Raw genomic sequence first — 27,810 nt, 5'->3', positions numbered from 1 at the left:
GGCGGCACTGCTGGAAACCCATATAGAACAACAGATCTCAGCAGCACACCCTAACAGTATGAGCGTGACGAGGCTACACCTGTGTGATGGTATGAGTATGATGGGCATATTCCTGAGTGACTGTCGAATATGATGAGCACACACCTGTGTGACTTTGTGAATATGATCAGCATACGCCTGTATGACCATGTGAACATGATGATCATACACCTTTGTGAGTATAATAAGCAGTTGCCTGCATGACTTCATGAACATGATGAGCATACGCCTATGTGACTCTGTGAACATGGCAAAATGCATCTGTAACCGTGCGAGCATGATGAGCCTACACATGGTTGATCATGTGAACGTGATACAAAAATGCCTGTGTGACTGCATGAACATAATGAGCATACGCCTGTGTGACCGTACAAGAGAGAGGTGTGTAGGCTCGCTTCTGACTGTCCTTGTGAATAAGTTCACACTTAATGCATCCTGTCTACATAAATGTGGTCACTTGCCCTTGATTGAGTTTTTTGCAATCTGTAGGAGCCCATATTCCTCCCCCCCCCCTTTTTTTCTCGATTTGCCACCTCTAATATTGCCTCTGCTGCACAGGCTGGAATTACTGTTAGCTTCCATTATATCGGCTGATGACACTACAGGCAGCGGCTGCAGATATCATAATTACTAGTATATTACGGTGGGGCTTGTGACACCTGAAACTGTGACCATTGGATCACATTGATGCTGCGGGACGGAGGGGGGGGGGGGGGGGGGCAGCTGCCTGGTGTATGCAATGTGTATTCTACAAGCTGTGTATGATGGATACTATGTATAGCGGATGAGGTGTATATGATGTATACTATGTATAGTGCATGAGGTATATATGATGGATACTATGTATAGTGCATGAGGTACAGTATATATGATGTATACTATGCATAGTGCATGAGGTGTATATGATGTATATACTGCTTATAGTAAAAGCTGTCTGTGTATGATGTATACTATGTATAGTGCATGAGGTATATATGATGGATACTATGTATAGTGCATGAGGTATATATGATGGATACTATGTATAGTGCATGAGGTATATATGATGGATACTATGTATAGTGCATGAGGTATATATGATGGATACTATGTATAGTGCATGAGGTATATATGATGGATACTATGTATAGTGCATGAGGTGTATATGATGTATATACTGCTTATAGTAAAAGCTGTCTGTGTATGATGGATACTATGTATAGTGCATGAAGTGTATATGGTGTATATACCACTTTTAGTACCGTGCATGCTGTGTATGATGGATACTATGTATAGTGCATGAGGTGTATATGATGTATATACTGCTTATAGTAAAAGCTGTCTGTGTATGATGGATACTATGTATAGTGCATGAAGTGTATATGGTGTATATACCACTTTTAGTACCGTGCATGCTGTGTATGATGGATACTATGTATAGTGCATGATATATACTCCTGCAGAACGCATGCAGAACCTCATATATATATATATGACAGCACCCTTTGCATCCAGATTTACTGCTTAGAGTGTCAGCTCTTGGGCTCAGGCTTTTGGTTATGCAATACAAACTAACAATATGGTAAAATTGAAATCTGTTTTTTTTTTCCCAGGCAGGATGATGAAAAGGAGCTGTGGCACATGGACTACAGTGGAGGGAGGGGGACACACGAGAGACCCTCCCAGTGCACCTCCCCTCACATAAGTAGTTATGAAGAGTCTCCTACGCTCATAGACCCTGGAAGTGACTTGTGGAGTTAACATCATCTGCTGGAGGGTCCCCGACTCCTGGTGCGCTGCAGCAGCTGATACAGAGGTAACCAGATGGATAAGATACTATGCAGGTCCCCAAATACACCCCCTACCACATCTAGAATCTGCACCCCAAGTTTGTAGCACAATACCAGCAATGCTATATTGCCAATATTACACCTGCATCACCCCATTGTACAATCTGTAAGATGTAAGGCTGCACCTCTGCATATCTGGCACCCCTTTTTTATTTCACACCCCAATGTACCCCAGCTTTACACCCCACATAGCATATTCTTTAATACTATTGCATCCCATTTAGCACCCCAATAACTCATTAGACAATATTCCAAACTGCAGTTTGCGGCTCTCTGGTTTTCCCTCCATCGTGTGCTCAACCAATAGGACCCCACATTTACCTGACACCCTATAAGGTACGCACGATCTATAACAGCACTGCTCCCCTATAGAATGCGCAATCATATTGGTTATGGCACCCCAATATTCTCTGCGTTACACCGCAGTACCCTAAAATTGCAGTGCAGTCCTATAGCACCCCTACATTTTAACCAAAACATTGCATTATTCCATAACACCCCAAATTTAGCAATCACACTGCAGAGTATACAGCAAGATAACATCACATAATCTGGCGTAAACAGATAAACAGAAAATGTCATAAAGCACCCCAATATCTGACAATGTGCAATCCTTTAGCACCCCAGAAGGGGTCACCCCAACAGACCTCTTCAATGACAATTCACCATGAAATGCAGTGTACCCCAATATCATATTGCATAATCACATAGTAAAAGTGATCACTTGTACCCCAGAAATGCCGAATCCTGCAGCACCCTAATATTTCATCCCCCAGTCACAGTAGGAACACCAAAAAACACACAAATATCCCTAAACCTTAAAAAAAACGCACCCAAAAATTCATGAGCTCATGCAATGATTTACTATGTAGCATCTGATTATTATCTATTACTGCATCACCCCAGTGTACCCCAAATCCAAATTTGCAGAACAAAGGAGAATAGATTTACATCAGATAATCTGTGACAATCTGTGCACCCCCAAAATCACCAGACGTCCTACAGCACCCCAATGTCCCACATTGCATCACCCCACAGACAGTATAGAGTAGGTACACATCCCATCACAGAATCCGTATGGAGCTCTCTAGCACCCCAACATCCAGTCCTGCAGTTATTAACCCCCCAAATCCAATATATTTTACACTATGACCCCCCCACATTGTAAACATCCCACTAAATATCTGCTCATGTTTAAGGGCTGGATCCCCAAAAAGAGACCCCGGACATACAACACCCTGGAGGACAACTCTGCTCCCCAAAACCTGCAGCAAGCAAGAAGTACTTGAGGAGCGGCCAAGATTCTTGGATCAGAGGTAAGTGGCCAGAGCCGACATATACTGTGGGGGAGTACAATACGGGGGGCCACAATGTGATGCAGTGCTGCCAACCCTGCTGTCCGTCTGCTCTCTATTTGGTGTGCATTATTTTCTATTGCTCTCTGTTATCAGCTACTTCAAGCTGGGAAAGGCTGAGTGTAGGACAGGTAAATACAGTCTATTGCTCCCTCTTATCAGCCACTTCAAGCTGGGAAAAGATGTGTAGGACAGGTGAATACAGTCTATTGCTCCCTGTTATCAGCCACTTCAGGATTGCTGTGCCTTTATCAGTAGAACGAGGGATGGGAAGTCAAGAAACATTCATATTCGCTACTTTACGTCACATGTCTCCAGTGCTGAGAACAGTCAGATACATTTGCTCTTCTTATAATTCTCCTGCACTATTATAATGGTGGTTAGTGTCCCTTTAAGAAACTGTCCCTCTCTGAAGCATATGCCACTGTAAATTATCCCATTAGCTGGTGTAGCGGTACCAAATCCATCCCACATAACTGCTCTGACATATCATGCATGCGCGCTATTTTAGCTACAAGTGAATAAGGTGCTCTATTGCTATATATACCCATCTTGTGCCCCCTGGTAAGCTGCCCCCTGTGTAGCACCCTGTCCTGGTGCCCCAGCACCCTCCTCACAGTTGTGCTTATTGCGGTTTTTGCAGTGGGGTTAATAACACGCTGCCGCCCCTTCTTCCCGGTAATGACGTCCGTGACACGGCGTCCGCGAGGACAGCAACGTGCGAGTTATTAACTTCATTTACAGCAATTTTTCACCCCATTACAATCCCCAGGAGGGACCCAGATAATGACCTGAATCTTCATTCAGTCACGTCAAGAATGAATAATGAGGAAGGAGGATAATAGGAATGATGATGGAAATATGTGGTAAACAGCGGACAAAGAGCCGCAGCAGCGAGACGCAAAACCGCCATATACTGAGTGTAAGCTTAATGCCCCGGCGGCTTCAGGGCTTGTACCGAGATTACAAGATGACCTGTTGATCCGTAGGAGTCTCACTATTGAGACCCTCGCGAATCTCAAGAACGAGCGTCCCCTCTGCCTGTCACTTCGGGGGTCGCTTCTATCCCCGCAGGGATGTCAGAATGCAGGGAGTGTGGCCGAACACGTGCAGTCAGCGCTCCATTCATTTCAATGGGGTGATGGAAATACCGGAGTGGGCGCCGGGCGGCTGTCTCCGCAGTCCCACTGAAAGTGAATGGAGCGTCGGTGTGCGACCAGCGCTCTATTCAGTCTCCTCCTCACTGCAGTGATGAAGATGGGGGTTAACGGGAGTCCCGTTCTCGAGTGCGGTAGAGGTCTCAGTGGTGAGACCCCCACGATCAGCAAGTTATCCCCTATCCTGTGAATATAATATAGAGGATAGCTTGTAATCTTGGTAAAACCCCTTTAACCCCTTGAGTGGCAGGTTTCCTACCACCCTGTCGTGCCCACCAGGGCAGGTTTTTTAAAATGGTCTAATCATTGAATTTCAACTAGTTTTGCAGTTGCGTCTCAAGAGCCATAACTTTTTCATTTTTCCATTGACATGGCCATATGAGGGCTTGTTTTTTGCGGGACAAGTTGTGATTTTTTAAACAGGGGGGAGGAAAAAAAGAAATGGGGAAAAAAGAAAAAAAGGGGCCATGTCATTAAGGGGTTAAATAATGTATTAACTTCCTTCTCTGGGTCATTACGACGCACATGGATACCACATGTGTGATTGTATTTTTGATTTTTTACAAAGTAAAGGGAGACAAGTGTTTTTATTATTTTTTTAATAATTTTTCTTTTTTTTTTTTTAATTTAAAAAAAATTTTTTTTTTTGCCCCTTTAGGGGACTTCCACAGGGACCCATCAGGACCCCCTGATCACATTCCAGGGGTCCGATGGTGACAGCCCTTTACATGCTGCAGTCACATAGACTTCAGCATGTAAAGGGTTAACACAGCAGAGATCGGAGGTTTTCTCTGATCTCTGCTGTAAGAGCAGGTACCTAGCTGTCATCTGACAGCTAACAACCAGCTCTCCCTGCCACAGAGACCATCGGCTTGCTTTTGACAAGCCGATGGTCTCTATGGCAACCTGTAAACAAAGCAGGACATTGCCGACATGTCGGCAATATCTTCTGCTGGTTTTTCAAAGCCCTTGCTTTGTTCTCTGTGGGTCTGTGCAGGCAGAGCACACTGTCACAGCTTGTGGCATTGTGCTCTGCAGCTCCCATAGTGATACATAGCCCGGAAATCTTCCGGGCTATGCTGCTATGAGCAGTGGAGCTCGGCCCCGGAAATGTTCCGGGCGTGCCACTCAAGGGGTTAAGGCTGCATTCGCACGGGCGAGCGGGCGTTATCAAGCTCGCCAACAGGGTTTTTCATGCTGATTGTGAAATTGCGAACCTCAGGCGTGTCAGGGGATCCAAGTGTTTCCCATTGAATTCAATAGGAAACATTACATCACACGGTGTGCGAATGCCCTGCAATGTCTTTTAAGGTCCCATTAAAAACAATGGGCGAGGCGTACCGAGGAACGCGAAAAGGTGGAACATGCTGCATTTTTTTTTTATCCTTGCAGCATCACAGCGAGAGAGAAAAAAATCGTTTGTGTGATTAGATCCATTCAAAAGAACAGAGTTTATATTCGTGCATCTCACAAAACTCACGTAAGAGTCTCGCCCGTGTGAATAAGCCCTAAGAGCAGCGAGAGCCTCTACGGCGTCTTGCACATGGAAGATTGAGAATCTTGGACACAACGCGCATCGGACCGCACACGCACATCCGATATGCAGGACGCTGTGTATGTACACGTGCTCGTCTTGCCTGAGGAGGCTCTCAGCACCAGCTGATTACAGGGAGCAATCGCTCATATTTGTATTCACTTGCACAGCAAATACAGATAAGATTAGGCTGCAGGGGTGAGGTCCATCAGATGGCAATTTCTTCGGGTCTTTGCACATCTGCTCAGGACCCGTTCACATTAGCACCGACCTGCGCTGGTGAAAGTGGACTGCAGCACCTTAACCCTGGATCAGGACAGCGGGGACCAGGGGGCGTTTAAAGCGATTGCATGAAGATGTAAACCCCCCCTGAATGCAGGGCCTGGAGGGACCAGCTGATTACCGCAGTCCCGCAGGCCTTTCCCCCATGTAGTTCTCACCCATCCCTGTGTGAAGGCCGCCTTCCACCAAGTGGATACATTGTTGCAAACAGAAGAATCCTTGTAGAGGAGATGATACATTGTTCAGACTGAGGGATCTGCTGGGTGCTAATGTGCTTTTATAGGCAAAACAAAGGGTTAAACGAGGATAAATGCACATTATTAGGAAGCTTCAACACGGGTGGAATATTTGCGCAGGTTGCGGTGGAATTTGCGGTCCTGCTGAAAATCCTGCACCAAAATCCGTATGTCGCGAACGTGCAGATTTTGATGCGGAATTGAAAATCGTAGAAATCTGCCGGCAATTCCACATCCAAATCTGCACTGAGACCTACGGATTTTATGCAGATATCCACAACGCAAAGTCCACAGCGTCTTGCGGAAATATCAGATATTGTAGATGATTCCTGGATGTTGTGTCTGTACAATGGCCACTTGTTCTAGATGTGTGCGTTGTATGGAGGTTATAAGGGGCTCATACAAAGGAGACGAGTCAACAAAGGGTTAAAACGCTGGCAGTCCTCCACCGCGTGTGAAACCTGTGCCTGTGGATCGCAATTTCAGAGAAGTTGTGTGAGGCGTGTTTGAATAAGAAATCACCTCGCATCGGCATATAGAACGCACATTGGTAAGCGGGATGTGAGTTTCTCGGGCCGACATCACGCTCGCCTGTGCGGATGTAGCCCTAATATTTTGGGTTGTCTGGTTCTTGGTTTAGGCGAGGTCCGTCCCCGTCTGCTCCACCTTGCGATCACACAAGTGACCTTTCACGCGCCGACCTAAGGGCTCCTTCACACTGGCGATTGCGATTTTGCCACAGGATAATCGCGACAAAATTGTGTCCTTGTACTGGGATTTTCTCATGTCAGCGATGCGAGGTTATTCTCAGGAAAACGCATCACATTGCCGCCGCCCGCGATTTTCTTGTGTAAGTCAATAGGAGTTTCAAATGTTAAAAACGCATCGCACGGAAATCGCAAGTTCGTGCATTACGACGCGATAAAAAGGAGGCTCCATAGGAAAACATGGGAGATTAAAAAACGCAAAACGCAGAAAGATGGAGCAGCTGCTATTTTTTTTCCACTCCACATCGCGTCAGTGAAAATATCGCAAATGAGATGAAGCCGTTGAAAATCATTGTTTCATAATTCTGCGTTTTCACTCACTCTTGCGTTGTGCGATTTTATCGCAAGTGTGAAGGCATCCCAAGTCTAGTTTCACACGGGCGATCGAGATTTTGCCGAGAAAATCGCAGCATATTCGCATCTTTGTTTCCGCGATTTTTCAGTGACAGCGATGCGTTTTTAAAAATAATCTCACATCGCATCGCTGTCACCCGCGATAAAATTGCGCAAATTTTTAAATCACAAAAGTCAATACGACTTTCTAATGTTAAAAACGCATTGCATGAAAACCGCAAGTTTGAGCGTTACGATGGAGGCTGAATAGGGAAACATGGGAGATTTTTTTAAAAATCACACATCGCAGAAAGATAGAGCAGCTGCGATTTTTTTTCTCGCAAGATTGCATCAGTAAAAACAATCGCTAATGGGATGGAAACCATTGAAAATCATTGGTTTTATAAATCTGCCTTTTTATTCACTCTCGCATCACCCATGTGAAACTGCCCTTAGGGCTTATTCACATGGGCGTATATCGGCCGGGTTTTCACGCCTGGCCGATATACACTGCCCCTCTGATGCATTGGCTTACAATGCATCAGTGCACAGGGGCGTATTTACGCGGCGTAAAAGCACCTGACCGGCGCCTGCACGCTGGCGGCGGCAGCTGCATAGATGCCTATGGGAGCCTATGCTAGCTGCCAGGGAAGGGAGGAGGGAGGGAGTTTGCAGCGTAACTGCCAGACTCCCTTACCCTTTTCTTCTCCTCTTCACTCCTTGTCGCTGTTTGCAATGGGAGGGGCAGGGCGGGGGTATAACTTCCAGCTACTCCACCCCCTCCCATTGCTGGCTTTGGACAAGGGGTGGGTGTTCAGCTTCACCCCCGTCCTGCCCCCTCCCATTGCAAATAGCCGGAGGGGAGGAGAGAGGAGGTGAGCCAGCGATTGGGAGGTAAAAGGGGATGCCTCCCCAGGCTCCACAGCATTGTGGCATTGGTGTATATGCGCCGGGCCCTTTGCCATTCAGGCGTTTTTACGGCACCAACGGGCGCACGTAAAATGCCTACGGCCGCGTAAACGGGCCCTTTGACGCAGATTTCTGCTCCGTAACCTGCAATGTAAACAGGCGGATTTTGGTGCAGAATTTTCTGCGTCTTTAGTTGAGTCTCGCAGAAATATTCCGCACGTTTGAACAGCACCTAAGACTGAATTCACACAAACTTATTTGTGCGCACGCGATACGCAGTGAATAGAACCCACTAATGTTAAAAACGCATCGCACAAAAATCGCAGAGCACAAACTTGCGATACGTTTTTAACATTAGAAAGTCCCATTGACATTCGCTTTATAAAAAATGCAGTGATGTAGCAGCATTAAAAAAACGTAAGTGGGTGTGAGCCTGAAAATCAGAAAATATCGCCAGTGGGGGTGAGCCCGAAGTGTGCATTTACAGGGGCTGACTATTGGCCCCCCAAAAAATCACTCAAATCCTGTGTAAAGCCGGACCTGACAGGGTGCTGAGCGAGAAATCACTCATTAGTCGCTTTTCTCAGGTCACTGAAGCAAAGTGACTAGTGGGCGACTTTTTGCTCAGTGTGAACAGGCAGTCGCTCTTCTATGAAGTCTACCTGTTCACAGTGAACGAGCAGAAGAGATCTCAGCGCGCTCCACCTCCATTCACTAAATGACTATCTCTGCTGTTTGAAAGCACAGGAATGATAGTCATTGGGACCACTGTTGGGCACTTATAGGGGTTTTCCAGGCTGCGGCGGTTGTCAGTGCCGGGATACAGAGGAGTCAGAGTGGAAGCCACTGCTCCGACCCCTGTGTAGTGGCGGGCACTTGTAATTGCAGGTGCAGTTCCCACTGATTTTAGTGAGAGACATTCTACACATAAGGGGGTCCAAATACTTTTGTCAGGATAGTGTATAGGTGTAATAGTAGTATATGGTGACACTACAAGTCACATCTTGCTTCTAGTGTGTGCTGTGGTGCATGCTGGGACTATAACTGCACTGTAAATGTACAGATTACAGTAAAGAACACTTTCTTTTGGATGAGCTAGAACTTTGTTTAGAAGCTAGAAGTGTATTTGCAGTACCGCCTGTGTCCAGTAGGGGCAGTAGAACTCTCTGTTCTCTGTAGTAGCACTTAGGAGATAAAGTTGCAGTGACTGTTATGCCCACTAGAGGCACTAGAATTGTCCGCTTCCTGTAATATGGCATTAATAAGGATACTTGCACACAATATTCTCAGGCGCAACTCACATTGGACAGCACATGGACATCCCGTCTGTCTGCTGTCAGATGTATGGGACCCCAAACGAACACAAATACAACATGCTGCATATACCCTAAGGGGGATTTTGCCTTAACATGGAATATGAAAGGGTTGTCCAGTGTAGAAAAACTATTTTCATGGACCTTATTGGTGAATTTGGAGTTAATGGGGGTCCTCATCTCTTGGCCAGAGTCAAGAGTGGTTATAAAGGGCGTCTCCTGCTCTGGAGGACCTGACCTGTCCTGCATTACATAGATAACTCATTGATGTGAATGAGAACCATGTAATGCTCAACTTCCCCTGTGGGGGCACTGCAGGGAAACTGAATACTCACAGCCATGTTTTCCTGCCAGGTCATCACTGAGAGTCACAACAAGGGTACACTCTGTGATCTGCTTATTCTCAATGGCTTCTTCCAAGGTCGTATTTGCACAGTTTTTTGCATTGCTAGACTAGGTTGCAGCATGTCCTATAATTTGGGTGATATCGCCCATTCTTTTCTATGGGAGCAATAAGAAAATCGCATTGCGCTCGCATACAGGTGCAATTTACATTTTTCCTACAGAAATTACATGCAATTTTCACGCGAGTGAAAAATTCATGTTCTGCAATGTGATGTCTCTTTCTTGCAAAACGCATCGCACTCTCATAAAAAAGTTAAGAGTTAGTAGGTGCGATATCAGTACGAGTTTCTTGGACGGATTTCATACTATCCCATAGAGGAGACCTCTTTAACTGCAGTACCATTTGTACCCAATAGAGGCAGCATAATTCTCTGCTCTCTAAGGAGTGGAAAACTAAGCTGCAGAATCTCTTATGACCAGCAAATAAAGACTTTCTGGAAGTTGCACGGTCTTGGACATGTATGTGTAATGCCTCCTGTAGCCAGTAAAGGCAGTAGACTCTCTGTAGCCTGATGGTAGCAATAAGGGATGTTTAGATTGGGACTTTTATCTGCTGCACCTCCCGCGCTTAGTTAAAGCAGCACAATTGTCCCTTTTCTGCAATGGAAAATAACGCTGAAGTACTACTTATGCCCAGTAGAGGTGGTAGAACTGCGTATGAGGACTCATATGTCAGGAGGGATAGAGTTTCTCCTACCGGTTTTCCCCAAAAATAAGCCCTAGCTACACTACATGAAAAAAAAGCAATACTCACCTAGTAGACAACGTTCGGGTCTCTCGCTCTGGTCTCCGGCACTGCTGCAGGCTTCCGTGTAGTCCTGAACACCGACAAAGCATTTTTTCCTGGTAGCGGGGCTTGAATACCCCGCCTCTGGCAAACGATTGTTCTGATTGGTTCATAGAGCGCTGCGTCAGCCAATCAGAACCAGCACTCGATTAACCAACCACAGCCATTCAATGGCTGTGTGTTGGGGGTTCGTATCCTGTCTGCGGTCAGTATATGTAAGCAAGTCTTGCAGTTCTTAACTTTACAGGGATAAGTTCCTTTTTGTGTGTCAGAGGGCAATGCTCTCCTGATTAGAAGGCTCCTCAGACTTGGGGGTTGCCTGTAACACAGAAGCAGAGAATCCGGGATGGAGTTTCTACCATGGACTGGATACAGATCCCCAACACACAGCAGGACTATAAGATCCCTGGGACATTCACATGTTCCACATCCAATGTTGTATACCTGAGCCGCTGCAGTAAGTGTCCTGTTGGGGGGCTTTATATGGGGGAAACAGGACAAAAACTGAGAGCCAGGATGAGATCTCATCGCCACTCAGTTGGAGAGGAAAAAACGGAATTACCTGTGGCAAAACATTTTTGAGGTCACAGACATGGCATAGAGCAGATGAGGGTTATGATACTGAAGGGCAACTTCAAGTCGCAACATCACAGAAGAATTTGGGGGTATACGTTTATGGCCATCTTTGACACCCACAAGAATGGAATGAACCTCAGCCCGGGTTTCTTGCATAAGTGGGGAATATGAGAGGTCTGAAGGAAGTCTCATTAGAATCCAGAAATTGATTGTAAGAATATTTCCATCCAATAGGGGGTGCTGTTGAGGGAGTATTTCTATCTTCTTGTGTGTGCATTAGTGATGAGACATCATAAAACTGCCGCATTCCTCAGCTCAGTGGACTGATTTAGTGTTTGTCTCTCTGCTCAGACTGTGTTTTTTCAAGTCTCAAATTTCTGTATGTGAACATTTATTTAGATCAAGAGATCAAGAGGAGTGCCCCTCCCCCCCTCTGCATCTGTATGTTATAAATACGTGCCATCCAAACTAGTTTCATTCATTAGCCTGACAAAGGGGGCGAGATATCCCCAAAAGCTTGCTGTAACATCATGTATTTTTGTTAGCCATTAAAAGGTATCATATCTACAAGTTGACTTGGTTTCTCTCCTTGAGAACAATCACACTTGGCTCCACTGGCTAACACGGTACTAAACCATTTTTCATATTAGAGTAGGCCATGGCACCCAAGATTCAGTCACAGTGCCACAGAATAAGCCATGTTGCCCTGACTATCAATCACAGTACCTCACAAGGTAATGTCTGTGCCCCCATACTGAAGGTGCCACCAGTACCAACCACCGTATTGTAGATTAAGGCACAAAAGTTCCAGAATCAGCTATAGCACTAACCACAGTATTACAGAGATGGTGCCCGCATAATCAGCCACCGTACCTCAGAACATAACGACTATGCCCCCAGATGCAAAGTGCCATCAGTAACAAATACACATAACAGTAGACGAGATACTTTGCACAGTGCATCCTCATTAAAGACATGACACGTATGACCGTTATAGAGGGGAGAGATATATAGACTTCGGGCCCCTACAGCAGTGCATTATTGCATGATATTCAGAGCCAGGAAAGGCGGGGTGACATCCCCAGGGCTGCAGGGCACCACTGATTTCCAACACTTCCCAAAGCTTTATTTGCTGTCCTGTAGAGTGCTGCACCCTTTTAGTTGCACGGATTTATGTGTTTTTTTGAACCAATCAGCATTAAATGGGAGGGCAAAATATTTTTTAACCCTTTGCAATCCAATTTTGGATTCAGGGTTTCCTAGGGGGTTTACTCTCTGGCATTATACAATGGCACCATCTGCTGGATAGAGCCAGTACTGCGGTATGGGGCATGCTGGAGAGGCCCCCGACAACAGAGCAGCCAGTAATATACAGTAAGAATACTCTGCTGGATGTCTTCTGACATTGGAGCTGTACAGCCTTCAATCAGAATGTCTTTAGACGTCAGACAGTGGATTGGAAAGGGTTAAAAAGAGGTGGAGCCAATCAATGTTCTGTAGGAGGCGCACGCCAAATAAGCACACAACTATCTGCAAAGTTGTTGGCTAGTCGTTAGAATACAGGGATTACCTGTTTACACCAAAAAGTAATTAAACAACCAGAGACTATCTATAGGTGAGCTGAAACGAAGCAACTAGTGAACGAATTCTCGCTCATCACCCGGTTGGTGGCCGTATTTACATGGAACAGCTGTCGCTTACATACGCTTTATTGTGCGACTATTCAGATGACAGTTGTCCCATGTAAAGTGTAGCGTCCCGTAGGGTGACCCCAGACACAGGGGAGGAGCTGGGAGGGTAAGATGGTTGCTTGTCACGGCGGCACTTACCACGCATCCTCCCAGAGGGATGCATGTAGCCTCAGCCAGGGCAGCGCTGGGCCTCTCCTGGGCACCCCTAGGTGAGGGATGCCCAATAAACTTGAGAACAGGCATATGAATTGTCACAGGTGACGCCACCATTTTGTTACCCACCAGAAAGACCCTCGGTGGTAAATAAATGAGCTGTATCCCGTACCTTAGGTCCCCGGGAACGGTCAGAGTCTGGCAAAACTTTACTTAAAGTAAACACTGTGTGGAAGGCACAATTTACACAAAGTTGAGGTGCAGGAAGCCAACAATAAGATAGTACCTCTACACGGTGATCCCAGGCACAGGACGGCAGTGTAGGAAACAGTAGAATTTAAGTACCTCTATGCATTGATCCCAGGCACAGGACAGCCGCGTAGGAACAGTAGTATTTAAGTACCTCTACACAGTGATCCCAGGTACAGAACAGCTGCATAGGAACGGTAGCAGGGGAGTACCTTTGCACGGGAAATTTTGGGCCTTGACTCACCCCCAACAGGCTCTCTCTTTTGAGGCTCACTCTCTCACAGTCTCGGGCATACAGATGATCAGGAACCGCTCTTCCTCCTCCATACTTCACCATATGGGAGTTAAAGGTACCCAGATGTGACTGGCACTCTTTCTCAGGAACCCGGAAGAATCGAGCCAAGATCTCTCAACAACAACCAAAACACTCATATTTATCATCTCAATCATACCACGTAACAGTACATAAATGATACATTGCAAGCATCTCCCAGGCTCAGGTAACACTTAGGCCTCATGCCCACAGCCGTGACAGACTCCGCGAGTGCAATATCACAGCAGAGTCCATCACGGTGCCCCCAAAATCCCCATACTCACCACTCCAGATTCGCTGTATGCGTCCCACCTGGCAGGCCTGCGCACATGCGCAGTACAGCACGTGACGCACCGGCAGTTCCGAATGATGCGATGGGCGGGGACGAGTATTCACGCGATACTTCTGCTGTGCTGCAGCAGAACTATAGCGTGATGGCCAGCTTCCGTTAACTACAATGGAAGCCGGCCATGCAGCAAATAGAGCATGCCATGTTTTCTTTCACGCTGTGGAATTCCGCAGTGTGAACATTGAGCTATTAGGCCCAATAGAACCTAATAGCTCCGGGGTATCGTCACGGATTTCCACTGCATAAAACGCGGGGAGAAATCCAGCCGTGGGCATTAGCCCTTAACCTCTCACTTGCTGCAGCTGTGCAATACACATAGCAAAATGACTGGACAATTTGCACAGCGCACCTACAAAAGACATGACATGTAAGACATTATGGCGGGGGCCAGAAATAGATGTGCGGGGCCACTACATAAAGCCTCCCTCACTTACCTTCTTGCAGGTTAGTGGCTGAGAGCTCTGTAAGGGGAGTCACCTGTGCATCATCCTCTCGTCAAGCCCCTGCTTGGCTCTGTGGGTGGCCCTTTAACAGACTCCATAGCGCCCTCTAGTTCAGAGATATCAGGCAATGTGAAACACACTAAGAGGCACCACAGAAGCTTTTATAAACCATTTTTATCTGCAGATATCATATTTTCCACTAATATGGTGGTTATAACAAGTGATGTGCGTGGTGTGTGATCCCCGATGACACTGCCGTCAATGACTTACTGTATCCATAGAGATTTATTATCATCCATACTTCTATGTACAAATGACACCAAGGTTCTTAATATTGGCATGACAACCCGGCCACCCCATCCGCATGCCTGCCCCTCCCCCGCACCTTCTGCTCTGCTTCCTCTATGTGTATGAGTACAATGTACCTCCTAAGGTATTTGAAAGGCAAGGAGGGGCATAAAGATGAAACATGGAGTGGACAAATTCTCAGTGCCAACCATAATGCCCCTGAGTTAGCCACAGTGCCCCAAGAATCTTCCAGTGACCCCAGTACCAACTACAATATTCCAGAGTCAGCCACAGTGCCCCAAGAAAATAGAAAACTCAGGAAAGTACCTTGGAGTTTCTTTGAAAGGTTTAGGACTCAGCTGTGGTCCCAATGGCAGTTCTTGGAAAAAACTCTTTCTATGCCAAACACATCCCCTTGTGAGCCCTTCCCTGAAAAGCCCTTTAAAATAGTGTACAAAAAAAAAAAAGTTATACTCACCTCCCTTCAGCTGCCGGGGCTCAGCCGCGACTTCTGGCGCTGTCCCTGGCTCTGTAGCTCTCAGCTATCAGTAGCCGGGGATTTAAAATCCTCGCCTGCGGGTAGCTCAAATCGTGATTGGTTGAGCGCTTCAGCCAATCACAATCAGAGCTACCAGCAGGCGGGGATTTTAAATCCTCGACTGCTGATAGCTCATAACTACAGAGTCAGGGACAGCGCCAGAAGTCGCGGCTGAGCCCCGGCAGCTGAAGGGAGGTGAGTATTTCTTTTTTTAATACCCTTTTTTAAATGGCTGAAAAGCCATTGACAGGATGCCGGCAGCAGGATTCTCTACCGCAGCTGAATTAAAGAATTCCCTTTGCTGCATCTGCCACAGATTTGGCAGATGAAACAGTAGGGACTTCTTTTAACTAGCAGGGGTGAAGGAAACAGATGTGTTCTTCATGCCCATGGGGGTCAGGGCAGCGGCGGAGAGGTAAGTTGTTTTTTTTTTGCACTAAAATGTTTCTTTTTCAGGGAAGGGCTTATATGTAAAGCCCTTCCCTGAAAAAGAATGCAGAGGGCCGGCGGAGCATTGTTTTCAATGGAGCCGCCGACAACAAGCACGCAGCTGCATACACACGTGTTTTTGCTCGTACCTAGGTGCGCACTTAAGTACGCACAAAAACGCGCTCGTGTGAACGCACCCTAACACCAATGATTGGATCCCCTCCGTCCAAGTAAGTTTTTTTCCTTGACCATTGGTGTTACTTTGACTATGTTTTCTGCTACATGCTCTTCCTATGAGCGCAGGATATTTTTTTGACTTCAGATTTATCCTTTCTGCTTACAGTGCCCCAAGAATGATCCAGTGACCCCAGTACCAACCATAATATTCCAGAGTTGGCACTGGTGCCTACAAATCAACCATAGTGCCCCCAGAGTCGGCCATAAAGCCACCAGCCAGTCTCAGTGCCCCCAGTATCAGCTAGTATTACGGAGTCCTTGGTGCCCAGGTGAGCCACATTGCCTTCAAAGTTAACCGTTGTGCCCTCAGAGTCAGCCAAAGTGCCACCAGAAGTAACCGCAGTGTCCCAGAGTCCAGGAGTCAGCCCAATGTAACGAAAGCCAATCAACACGCATGTCTATTGGCGTTCGTTTAATTTTCTTTCACACGGGATTTTAATCATCATATAGCAAAAAACGATCGCTACTACGATCATTTGTCTCCATAGGAGTCAGGGGTCGCAGACTGATGACAGCCACCGCGGCGGAGCTACAGATGGAGTGAGTGAAATGCTTGTCAGGTTGCTGCCAGTCCGGCTCGTAGCTGGCAAATATTTTTTACAGGTGACCCACTGGCCGGGTGGCGACTTACTGCCGCCTCTCTAAGGTCCTGCAGGCTGGCCGGCTCATGGTAGGGTGCTTCCTCTGTCGGGGAAAAGTTAAGCCACCCCCATACACATTATAGAGTCATCTGGCGACTAGTCTGATGTGTATGTGGGCTTTTAGGGATTTGGAGTGGATTTGACTATTATTAACATGTGGGACAGAGGTAGGGTCTGTGACCAGATGGACTGTTGGAGGCACAGGGGCTGATTGGGGACTAGAGCTAGCAGCTGTGAGTCCGCAGCCTGTATATGTACAGAGGACCACCAGATCACTGCATGATTGACCGCCAACATAGTTATTCTGACAGCTGCCCAATGTCTGCTCGTTTCCCAGAAACTGCACGCACCGCCGCCTACTGGCTACTGTTATGTACTGCATGTGATTACTGAGACATTTGTCTTAGGGTTTATTTTCCCCAAATCGCTGTGAAGTGTGATCTGACTTGAAGTTTGACATCAGTAATTGGCTTTTTTTCTTTGTGCCCATACAGAAAATCTTGGCAATGGGTTTGCTGGTTTTGATAATGCTGCTGAGTCTCTCCGCTCCACATGCAACTTATGCTGACTGTGTGTCCTGGTGCTTCTCCTGTGCCCTACAGATCCAAGCTGCCAACACCCACTTCAACCCTCTGGTAGGTGTTCTCTGGGTGGGGAGCCAACACAAGTACAGTCCGCTATGTATGTGCACCTCTGGGTCCTGTACTTGTATTATGTGTTTCTGACCCCCGTCCCAGACCTCTCACTAGCAAAGCCAGACTCCTACTGTACACTGATGAAGGGCAAATGCCCTGAAACAGCTGACTGTACATGGAGTCTGGCTTTGCTTTTAATTCCCAGTCATTGTTACAAGGCTTGTATAAAGATTCTAACTTTGGCTTGAAGGAATGCTGCCTTCCAATAGGTGGCGCTACAGAGGTATTATTCCATCTCCCTTATTTGTTTATTATGTGTAACCATCCCCGATTCGGCGGGACAGTCCCGGATTTTAGGTGTTGTTACACTATCTATGCCGCACGCCTAATGTGCCAATTACAGTGGGGAAGCAGGGAGCCATCTGCAATCTGTTCCACCATTCACCCTCTCCCTTCTGCTACCTGCAGCTTGGCATAGGTAGGCACAATGCAGTGACGTCTTCACGCCTGCCAAGCTGCAGACAGCAGACCTGTAGAGTTGTCGCCTCTGTGGGAACGGGGCTAGGTGAGTATGCATTTTCTGGTTTTGCCCACTAAGGGCATCTTTACTGTGTAGGGGGCATCACTAGGGTCAATTTCTATATGGGGAATTAAGAGGGCATCTGTACTATTCAGGGGGGTTAAAAACGTGTGGGGGCATCACTAGGGACACCTTTTCTTTATGGGGCATTAAGAGGACATCTGTATTATTTGGAGGGCAGCATACTGTGGTGGGGGCATCACTAGAGACACTTTTACATATGGAGCACTAAGAGGGCATCTGTACTAAGTGGTGAGGAGTATACCATGGTGGGGTATCAGTAAAGATTTTTTTCTGTATGGGGGGCATCAAGAGGGCATCTTTACTGTATAAGGGGCATAATACTGTAGTGGAAGCATATCAGCAGCACTTTTTTTGTGTGGGACTACTAATAGGGCATCTGTACTACAGGTATTTGAGGGTCAGCATACTGTAGTAGGAGCATCATTACGGGCACTTTTTTATGTGGGGCATCGCTCCTGTTAGGGGGCATTAAGAGGGCATCGTACTGTATGTGGGGCGGGGGGACTAATGGAGGTATGACTACCGTGAGAGGTCAGTATTACTGTGTGCCACACAAAGAGGACTCTAAAAGTGTATGAGGCACAAATGGCACTATTACTGTGCGGGGGCACATAGACAGGGTGGGGTTAGAGGTGTGGCTTAATGTAAAAAGGTAATTGCTACTTCTGCTACAGGAATTGTTTCTCTTTTTGTTCTTTGAAAGTTGGGAGGTATGCATGCCCCTTCTGTTCCCTTGACCTAGAGTCGATACCCCTCTCCATTGGTTGCATGGGGGTGGTCTATCGTTGGTGTGGTCTAGTAGTAATGATGCCCAGGAAGCAGCATACTTGGTTATGAGCATAGGGCATAGAAAATGCCTGAGATGCCAGTCCAAGCTTGGGCACAGTGACTCAGTAGACTATGATGCTGGCAGTGATGTGGCATCAGATGGCACCAGCACTGACGTTCCGATTTCTCATTCCACAGGTTTGTTCCTTGCAGTGTGAGGGGTCTCTAACCTCCGTGACAGAGTGGGAACGATGCGAGAAGATCCTGTCCCCTGTCCTCGAAATATCCAAAAGGGAACAAGAGCGTGTGCCCACGGCCTCTGACCTCCAGGCGGTGCCAGTCAAGCGTTATGGAGGATTTATTAAAAAACAGGATAAGAACAAATTCTTCTTTAACTCCCCCAAGAGAGAGAGCGCCATCTACACAGAAGATGCCAGCAAGCCCTACAGTGGGGTTCCGCTCAAATACGAAGAGAGGGACCTCCTGGAGACACCGGACTCCGAGCAGGAAACGGAGTTCAATGCCAAATCGGAGGAACAGAACCAGGCATGGACCGCGAGAGATGAGAGGAAGCGCTATGGAGGGTTCCTGCGCAAATACCCCAAGAGGAGCCTGGAGGATGTACAGGGGGTGGAGTTAGGCAGGAGGATGATACTAGACCCAGAGCATGGGGTGGAGGAAGTGGAGACAGAACAGGGGGTGGAGACAGAGCAGGGGATGGCGGATCTGCAGAAACGCTACGGGGGATTTATGCGCAGGATCCGGCCCAAGTTAAAGTGGGACAATCAGAAAAGATATGGGGGATTCCTCCGGCGTCAGTTCAAGGTCACAACAAGGTCGGAAGAAGATCCCAGCACCGTTTCCGGGGAGTTGTCCAGCCTTTAAGAAGCGTTGGTTAAAAAAAAAAAAAGTTCGACGCTGTTCCTTCACTCAACTTTATTCCAACCATCCCATGGGCCAGTATTGACACTGGTGGGGTCCTGTAGCTCTTCAGAGCGCCATCTATAGTTTGTCAGGAGATACTGCACGCGATCAGTGATTTTTTTTTTCTCCCACACAACAGCTCGATGAATTACGCTGAATGTACCGTCTGTTCTTGTTTGTACTGTGCGCAGATGTACATAGCGCTTTACATTAAAATGTTACACAACTACCGTAAGTGTCTATGTGCTCGCGTGTGGAGTCCTTTATTACGAGCCGCAGCAAGAGCCGCCAGAGTCACAGGAGCGACCAAACAGTGGAGAGTTTACGATTGGGATTATGGATGACCCTGATATGGAAGAATTGGCAAAGATCCCTTTAGGCTCACCAACCAGGAACAATCCGTGCGGCACGCATGGCGTGACAAGGTTTTGTAGCAATAAGCCATGACTCGGACCATGCCTAATCCTGCCCAGTCTGCTTTGTGTGGCACACACTTTCATAGCGCCTTCTTTGTGTGACACACGGTACTAGTGCCCACCAAACACAGTAAAAATGTGCCTAGTTGTGCCCCCACACAATACAGAAGCTTCCAGTAGTGTTCCCTAAATGCAGTAAAGATATCCCCGGTAGTGGCCATCCGCACTACAAAGATGCCCCCCTAGTGTCCCCCAAACATAGTGTAGATGCCCCCAGTGATGCACTCCAAACACAGTAAAGGTGCCCCAAATAGTGCTCACTGACACGATAAAGATGTCCCCAGTAGTGCCCTCCAAATACAGTAAAGATGTCCCCAGTAGTGCCCATCCACACAATAAAGGTTCATCCACTAGTGTACCCCAAACATAGTATAGATGCCCCCAGTAATGCCCACCAAACACAGTAAAGGTGCCCCCAATAGTGCTCATCCACACAAAAAGGTGTTCCTAGTAGTTCCCCCCAAATACAGTAAAGATGTTTCCAGTAGTGCCAGCACACATAGATGCCCCATGTAATGCCTCTAGAACACAGTAAAGATGCCCACAGAACTGCCCATCAAAACAATAGAGATGCCCTTAGTACTGTTCCCAAATGCAGTAAAGGTTACCCCATTAGTGCCCCCACACAATAAAGGTATCCCCAGTAGTGCCTCCCATGTGCAATAAAGAGGCCCACACTAGTACACCTCGCACAATAAAGATGCCCCCCAAACACAGAAAAGGTGCCCTATGTAGTGCCCCACCCACAATGAAGATGCCCCATGTAGTGCCCTCCAAATGCAGTAAAGATGCCCCCAAAAGTTTCCCTACACATACAAATTCCCCAACTAGTACCGCCAAACACTGTAAAGATGCCCCAGTAGGGCCCATCCATACAAGAGATTCTCCTAGTACTGTTCCCAAATGCAGTAAAGATGCCTCCAATACTGCCCCCACGCAATAGAGATGCCCCCAGGACTGCCCCCTAGTTTAGTATATAATTGGCTCATCTTCACTTATGACCTGATGGATAGAGGAGGCACTGCCCCGATGCCTCAACTCAGGACTAATGGAGGAGGGCAGAGCAGGCGAAACCATTACATAGATGCCCTGCATCGAGTGCGACACATTCATGCAGGTCACTGTGTAATGACATGGGGGCGACAGTGAAGAACAGAGCCGGGATGTCCGTCTGACCGCCCAGCCAGCGGATGAAAATCTATTCTGCCAAGCTGAATCTGGGATGGTTGGAAGCTCTGGTGTAAGGGGAATATGGCACCAAAGAAGTGATAAGTGGGCACAGCTACACCCAAAATGCCAGTTGGAGTCGCACAACACCTCCTGAAATATCAAGTCCCCACAACCAGGACTGGTGAGGCGGACGATACTGATTGTTGTAGAGCCCCTTACTGCCACTTTGCAAGAATGGGGCTGGGTACCAATTAAAGAGGCATACCGGGCTCTGGATGGGTCATCAGTACTTGATCGATTAGGACCCACCGCTCGGGGTCTTCGTCCATCAGCTGATCCTCTGCCATGCGGTCAGTGCAGCAGGCAGGATGACGTCATCAGTGGTCAGGAGAGGAAGTGAAAGTGCCAGCTTCACTCCCATTGAAATCACTGGGTTTGATGTCTCCTATGACACTTCCAGCTCCTTTTAATGTCGGGACGATCAGCTTGTAAAAGCCTGGAAAACCCCTTCTGAAGCTGTCACACAGGACGGAATTACGCCGCAGGACGCAGTCAAAGCCGCAGCTGCGTAATTCCACACCAAAATCTGCAGGTCGGACTGTGGATCCTGATGCCGAATTTCAGGCCAGTTTTAAGCCATTTTCAATTATGCATCAAAATCCGCAGGGAGCCGGCAGCTCGCGATGCGTTACGCAGCCTATTCCGTCCGGCGTGAAAGGTCCCTGAAAGATCCAACCTTTACCTTATTTCTTCTTAACATCTACAATAAATAAGCCACACCCAAATCAGAAAAGCCACTCCCACACCTGTCCTGCCACACTAAGCCTAAAGCCGCTTTCACACGGCCCTGACAATCGTGTGAGATTTGTGCAATGCGAATGGGGTCATATACATGAGCAATTTTTTTTTTCCTGCATCACATCAAGGAGCGAGAAAAAATCGCGGCATGTCCTATCTTTGGACGTTTCGTTGGAACACCTCGCCCATTGGCCAGTAAACACATTGCATGGCGTGCGTGGTTCACGTGAGTGCAATGCGAGTCCCATTGACAACAACGGGCAAAGTGTTCTGCGGGAGCGCCAAATGAAAGAACGTGCTGCATTTCTTGTTCTCGCAGCATCACTGTGAGGGAAAACAAATCGCTCGGATGAATAAGTCCATTCAAAAAAAGGGAGATCACATTCATGTGAGTTTTGTGCGTCTCGCAGTGCACAAAACTCACGCAAGATTCATACGAGCGGGTTTTGTGTGTTGCGAGACGCAAAAACTCACACTGAAATAGATCCATTGAAAATAATGAGGTCTATTTACCCGTGCGATTGTTCTCTCTGTAGCGCTGTGAAATAGAAAAATTGCAGCGCCGGCCTCAATGAAAGCAATGGGAGAAACTCCGTGACAGCCGCGCCGGAGGATCCCTGCACCCCCGGAGTGATCCGAATCGCAGCAAAATCACATTCTCGTTCCCGCAATTTTCTCGCACGATAATATTGAGCAAAAGTCAATAGAAGTTTCTAATATTAAAAACGCATTACCCAAAAATCACAAGTTTTCACTCGCTCTTGCATCGCTCAAAAAATACGCGATTTTCTCGCAAGTGTGAAGGCACCCTTATTGTCAATGATCTTTGATATGCCAAGTCTTACATATGCGATTTTCTAATAAATGGTGGCGTTTCATATGATCCGCCATATTGGAGAAAATATTTGGCTGGCAAGTCATGCTGGGAGTTGTAGTTGCAGAATGGATGGATAGCGGCATCCTGAATTTGCCAGGGCATCCAAAATCAGCAGTCTAAGAGTTTAGTAATTGCAGCTCCATCTAGTGGCCTTTTCAGGGTACTGCAGCCTCACAACTACATGACTCGATTTTTTTAGTTTTATCCAATAACTGAGAAGCTGAGCGCTGCATTAGTTGTCACCGACAGTAAAATGGACAATTTGATGGAAGAGGATGACTCCAGGAATTATATTTACTGTGCGAGCATTCTGGGAGTTGTAGTTCTATGGGATCTATTTCCATGCTAGATTTGTGCGTCTCGCAACGTACAAAACTTGCACGAGAAAATTGGCTTGGTGAGTACCGCCTTAAGCCGGCTTCACATGAGCGTTTGCGTATTTGTGCACGTTCGAGCGCTACATATTTGCGGACTGATGTTTTTTTGCACATACGTTGGCACATTTTGCTGTACTTTTTGCGCCATGTGAGATGCGGCGCTACTTGCTGTTGGCTGTGTAAATCCGGTGTTAATCTGCTGCTGGGGATTTCTGCTCCATTACCTGCATATATACAGGCGGATTTTGTGCAGAAACGTTTGTGTCTTTAGGTGCGTCATGCAGAGATATTCCGCACATGTGAAAGCAGCACACGGAGGAGGGGATTTCAGCGTCAGCGGGACCGCACGGAAATTCTGCGGAATTTCAGTAGTGGAAAGGCTGCTTCAATAGCCGCGACATTTGGCGCAGATTTTGAAGTGGCTTTTCAGCCTGTATTCCACTGGGGAAATCTCTCCCCATAGAGTGAAGGGAGGCCACAGTGGAAACGGCGCCAAAATTGACATGTCGCAGATTTAAATTCCGTGCTGCATGTCTGTTTCCGCACGGCTTGACCGCAGCGTGTGACCGAGATTTTTGCAAAACTTGTTCACTTAGTCTCAGTTTTAGAAAGAAAAATTTTCAAGCAGGGCTGAAACATGCCGACTATGTGAGTTGTCATCTGTACATACGCCCGTGTGAATGAGGCCTAACACTTCTGTCACATCCAGAGGGGTGCAGAGCTGCTGTGCCTGTCACTTTAAGGAGCGGCGCTCTTCCTTTGGCGCTGGTTGTAATCCTTCAGCTTGTCAGGTTGCCATATTAAACGGCTGTGTGACGGCTTGATGGTCTTCATTAGGATTCTGCTGATCCAGGATATTGATCGCTCACCGGGCGGACTGCGAATTCTGCATTAATCACTGGATGGACGGCGACCGTGGAGAATCACAGACCTGCTGAATCCACATCTATGGGAACAAAGTGCTGACACCCCAGATCTGAGCTCTAGAATATCCTTTTAAAGGGGTTCCCCATTTTCCTGGGATGTATTCTATTGTTCCCTGTTATCAGCCATCCTGTTACGCAGCTGATTTATAGATATTATAGATTCTCTCAAGCTTAAACCGTACTTAACAACTTTTACAAAATGCCTTGAGGGGGATGTAGAAAGCAACAAGCATAGCGAGGCGCCAAATGTTTCTGTGCCTAGTTTATGACCCTTTTTATGTTCCAGACGCCATTTTTTTTACATGCCACAGTAATAAGCTCCCATAGTAATAAAAAACTCATTTGTGGCCCCCACAGCAATAAGGCTCCATTGTGGCCTCCACAATAATTAGCCCCCTATGTTGCCCCCACAGTAATAACTGCATTTGTGGCCTCGCCCAGTAATAAGTCCAGCATGAGACCCTCCACACAGAAATTAGCCCCACCTCCCAGTAATACACATCCCTTTGTGGTCCTCTATTTTTTGGCCAAGTAGTAATAACCCCCTTTTTATGGTGATCCAATAATAAGTCCTGCTTGGACCCCCAACAGTAATAAGGCCCATTTATGGCCGTCACAATAAGCCCCTCACCCTTTTGTGGCTCCATAGTAATAAGCCTCCCTTTGTAGCCCCGAAGTCTTCTTTGTGCAACCCCCCAGTAATAAGTCCCTCATTGTGACACCTCCAGTAAAAAGCACCACATTTTGGCCCCAAGTAATTAGCCCCTTTTTCTGAGAAGTCAATGTCCAGTGGCTTTAATTATATTTTATCCTGTGTCCAATCTCAGTCCCCCGACAGCTGGTCACATACCATCTGAGCACATGACCGGTTTGGCCAATCCAGACTTGTGGGTTTGTACTTGTAACCGGTCGCTGGTTATGGTGCTCCACAGGTTCAGGATGGGGCAATGATGACGGATGGAGGACAAAGCGAGATTGTTTTTTTTATACAATATAACTTTTACTGAACTTTTGCATAATAAATGGAATTGCTCTCCATAGGAGGGTTCTCTGATTTTAATAACATTTGAACTGAAACTCTTAAAGTGATAGTACTCTTAAACATTTCTTTCATGCAGCATCTCTCGCTGACATATTCATCCATTGGCGCGGTTTCTTCGCCCCCATGTCTTCAGGGCTCTCAGTGGTTGCTGCTCCACCATAATGCTGCTGCTCGCCTCTACCTCAGGCACTAGGGCTGTGACTCAGCTCTTGCCCTTTACATCAGGTGCCTATGGCAGCCAAATCTCCCGTGCTTAGTGCTGGGGAAGGAGCGGAGCTTTGCACTTGCAAAGATTTGCGCAATTGAGGGAATCTTCTCCTATGCCTTCGCACATGGGTCACACGCTCAGACAATACGCTTCCTAGACATGATCGGAGCCTGGCGGAACAGTGACATGATGTTCTGTAGTGACCCTGAATCATCAGGGGGCGCCAGTAAAATATGAATTGTCACACATTGAGACATGTCAAAAGATATCACTAGCAGGAAGGTGGTTCACACCCCAACTCATTGCAAGAAGGAAGGGGCTGCAAAGGTCTCCCAAGTGTCTGCCTTTGCTCTTCCGTCCATATCTCAGCAAGTTTCCCACAATGCACTGCCCCCACTGCATTGCATTACAGGAGATGTACAGTTTTTTAAATGATTGATATTATAAACAGGTACTACAACTATACTAACTCTGAACCAGCAGGGGGCAGCAGGAAACTAGCATGATTTGAATGCAGATTTGGGTGTGACTGGAGTACGAACATGGCAGATCTGCGCATCAATGAGTCCTCCGACTTCCGTCTCTTTTCAGAATATCCTCCTGGCATCTAATAGATGACATTCTTCTATAGTGACCCATTTCTGTGCCGCGCTCGCCTCCCCCGCTGTCACAGCATTCCGCCTTTTCATTCGCCGCACTCGTTATTCCAGGGCCATTTATAAACAAGGTTAAACACATTGAGCACCTACAGTATATACGTTCCTTACTTGGTGCTCGTTATTTCATCCACGTTACCCTGGAAACAAACAAGTAAACGCGGCTCAATGCGAAAATTGTAATGAATTCCGGAACGTAAAAGGTGATGATATAAAGCGCTAATGGACGACGTACGAGAAAGCTTTATCACGTGGCATCAGGTTGCTTACACGTCTCCGCGGGACCCCCGCAGCATCAGCACTGCTAGAACTGCTGTACAAAGCAGACAGTATCACACATTATGGGATTAGATACACAGCTCAGCAGAGAGTATCACACATGATGGGATTAGATACACAGCTCAGCAGACAGTATCACACATTATGGGATTAGATACACGGCTCAGTAAACAATATCACACATGATAGATTAGATTCGTCAACTCAGCAGAGAGTATCAGAGAACAGGATTAGTTACAAACCTCAGCAGTCAGTATCACATTATGGGATTAGATACACAGCTCAGCAGACAGTATCACACAGGATAGGATTAGATACACAGCTCAGCACAGTATCACATAGCATGGGATTAGATATACAGCTCAGCAGACAGTATCACACAGGATGGGATTAGATACACAGCTCAGTAGACAGTATCACACAGGATAGGATTAGATACACAGCCCAGCAGACAGTATAACATAGCATGGGATTAGATACACGACTCAGCAGACAGTATCACACAGGATGGGATTAGATAAACAGCTCATCAGACAGTATCACATAGCATGGAATTAGATACACAGTTCAGCAGACAGTATCACACATGATAGGATTAGATACACAGCTCAGCAGACAGTATCACACAGGATAGGATTAGATACACAGCTCAGCAGACAGTACCACACCGGATAGAATTAGATACACAGCTCAGCAGACAGTATTACACGGGATAGGATTAGATACACAGCTCAGCAGACAGTATCACACATGATGGGATTAGATACACAGCTCAGCAGACAGTATCACACATGATAGGATTAGATACACAGCTCAGCAGACAGTATCACACATGATAGGATTAGATACACAGCTCAGCAGACAGTATCACACATGATAGGATTAGATACAAAGCTCAGCAGACAGTATCACACAGGATAGGATTAGATACACGGCTCAGCAGACAGTATCACACAGGATGGGATTAGATACACAGCTCAGCAGACAGTATCACACATTGAGTTTAGATGCAGATGATCTTTTTATTGTAAAAGGCATAGCAAAGGATAATAACAAAATAACGGGAAAATTGGAAAGATCGTAATAATGTACCAACTGAAATTATGGAAATACAACAGTCAAAAGTAAAAAAAGAAAATATTTAGAAAACCTTACAGAATAAGGCCTCATGCACACGGCACGCGAATCCCCGCAGTCGTAGACCGGCGAGTCAGTGC

General features: G+C 46.8%; 1 protein-coding gene across 1 annotated transcript; it reads left to right on the top strand.

Annotated features, from left to right (window-relative positions):
- The first annotated feature begins 129 nt into the window (after positions 1 to 129).
- Positions 130 to 19,942, top strand: PDYN (prodynorphin). The gene is made up of 5 exons (XM_066585893.1): positions 130 to 214; positions 3,068 to 3,184; positions 3,320 to 3,354; positions 17,348 to 17,488; positions 19,059 to 19,942. Exons 1-5 carry the CDS (start codon positions 130 to 132, stop codon positions 19,743 to 19,745), a joined length of 1,065 nt encoding a protein of 354 aa, XP_066441990.1. The 3' UTR covers positions 19,746 to 19,942.
- The last annotated feature ends 7,868 nt before the right edge of the window (positions 19,943 to 27,810 follow it).

Source organism: Eleutherodactylus coqui, chromosome 13 (assembly GCF_035609145.1).
Source record: "Eleutherodactylus coqui strain aEleCoq1 chromosome 13, aEleCoq1.hap1, whole genome shotgun sequence".
NCBI lineage: Eukaryota > Metazoa > Chordata > Amphibia > Anura > Eleutherodactylidae > Eleutherodactylus > Eleutherodactylus coqui.
Note: the sequence above shows the minus strand (reverse complement) of the source record. Positions and strands in the feature narration are given on the sequence as shown.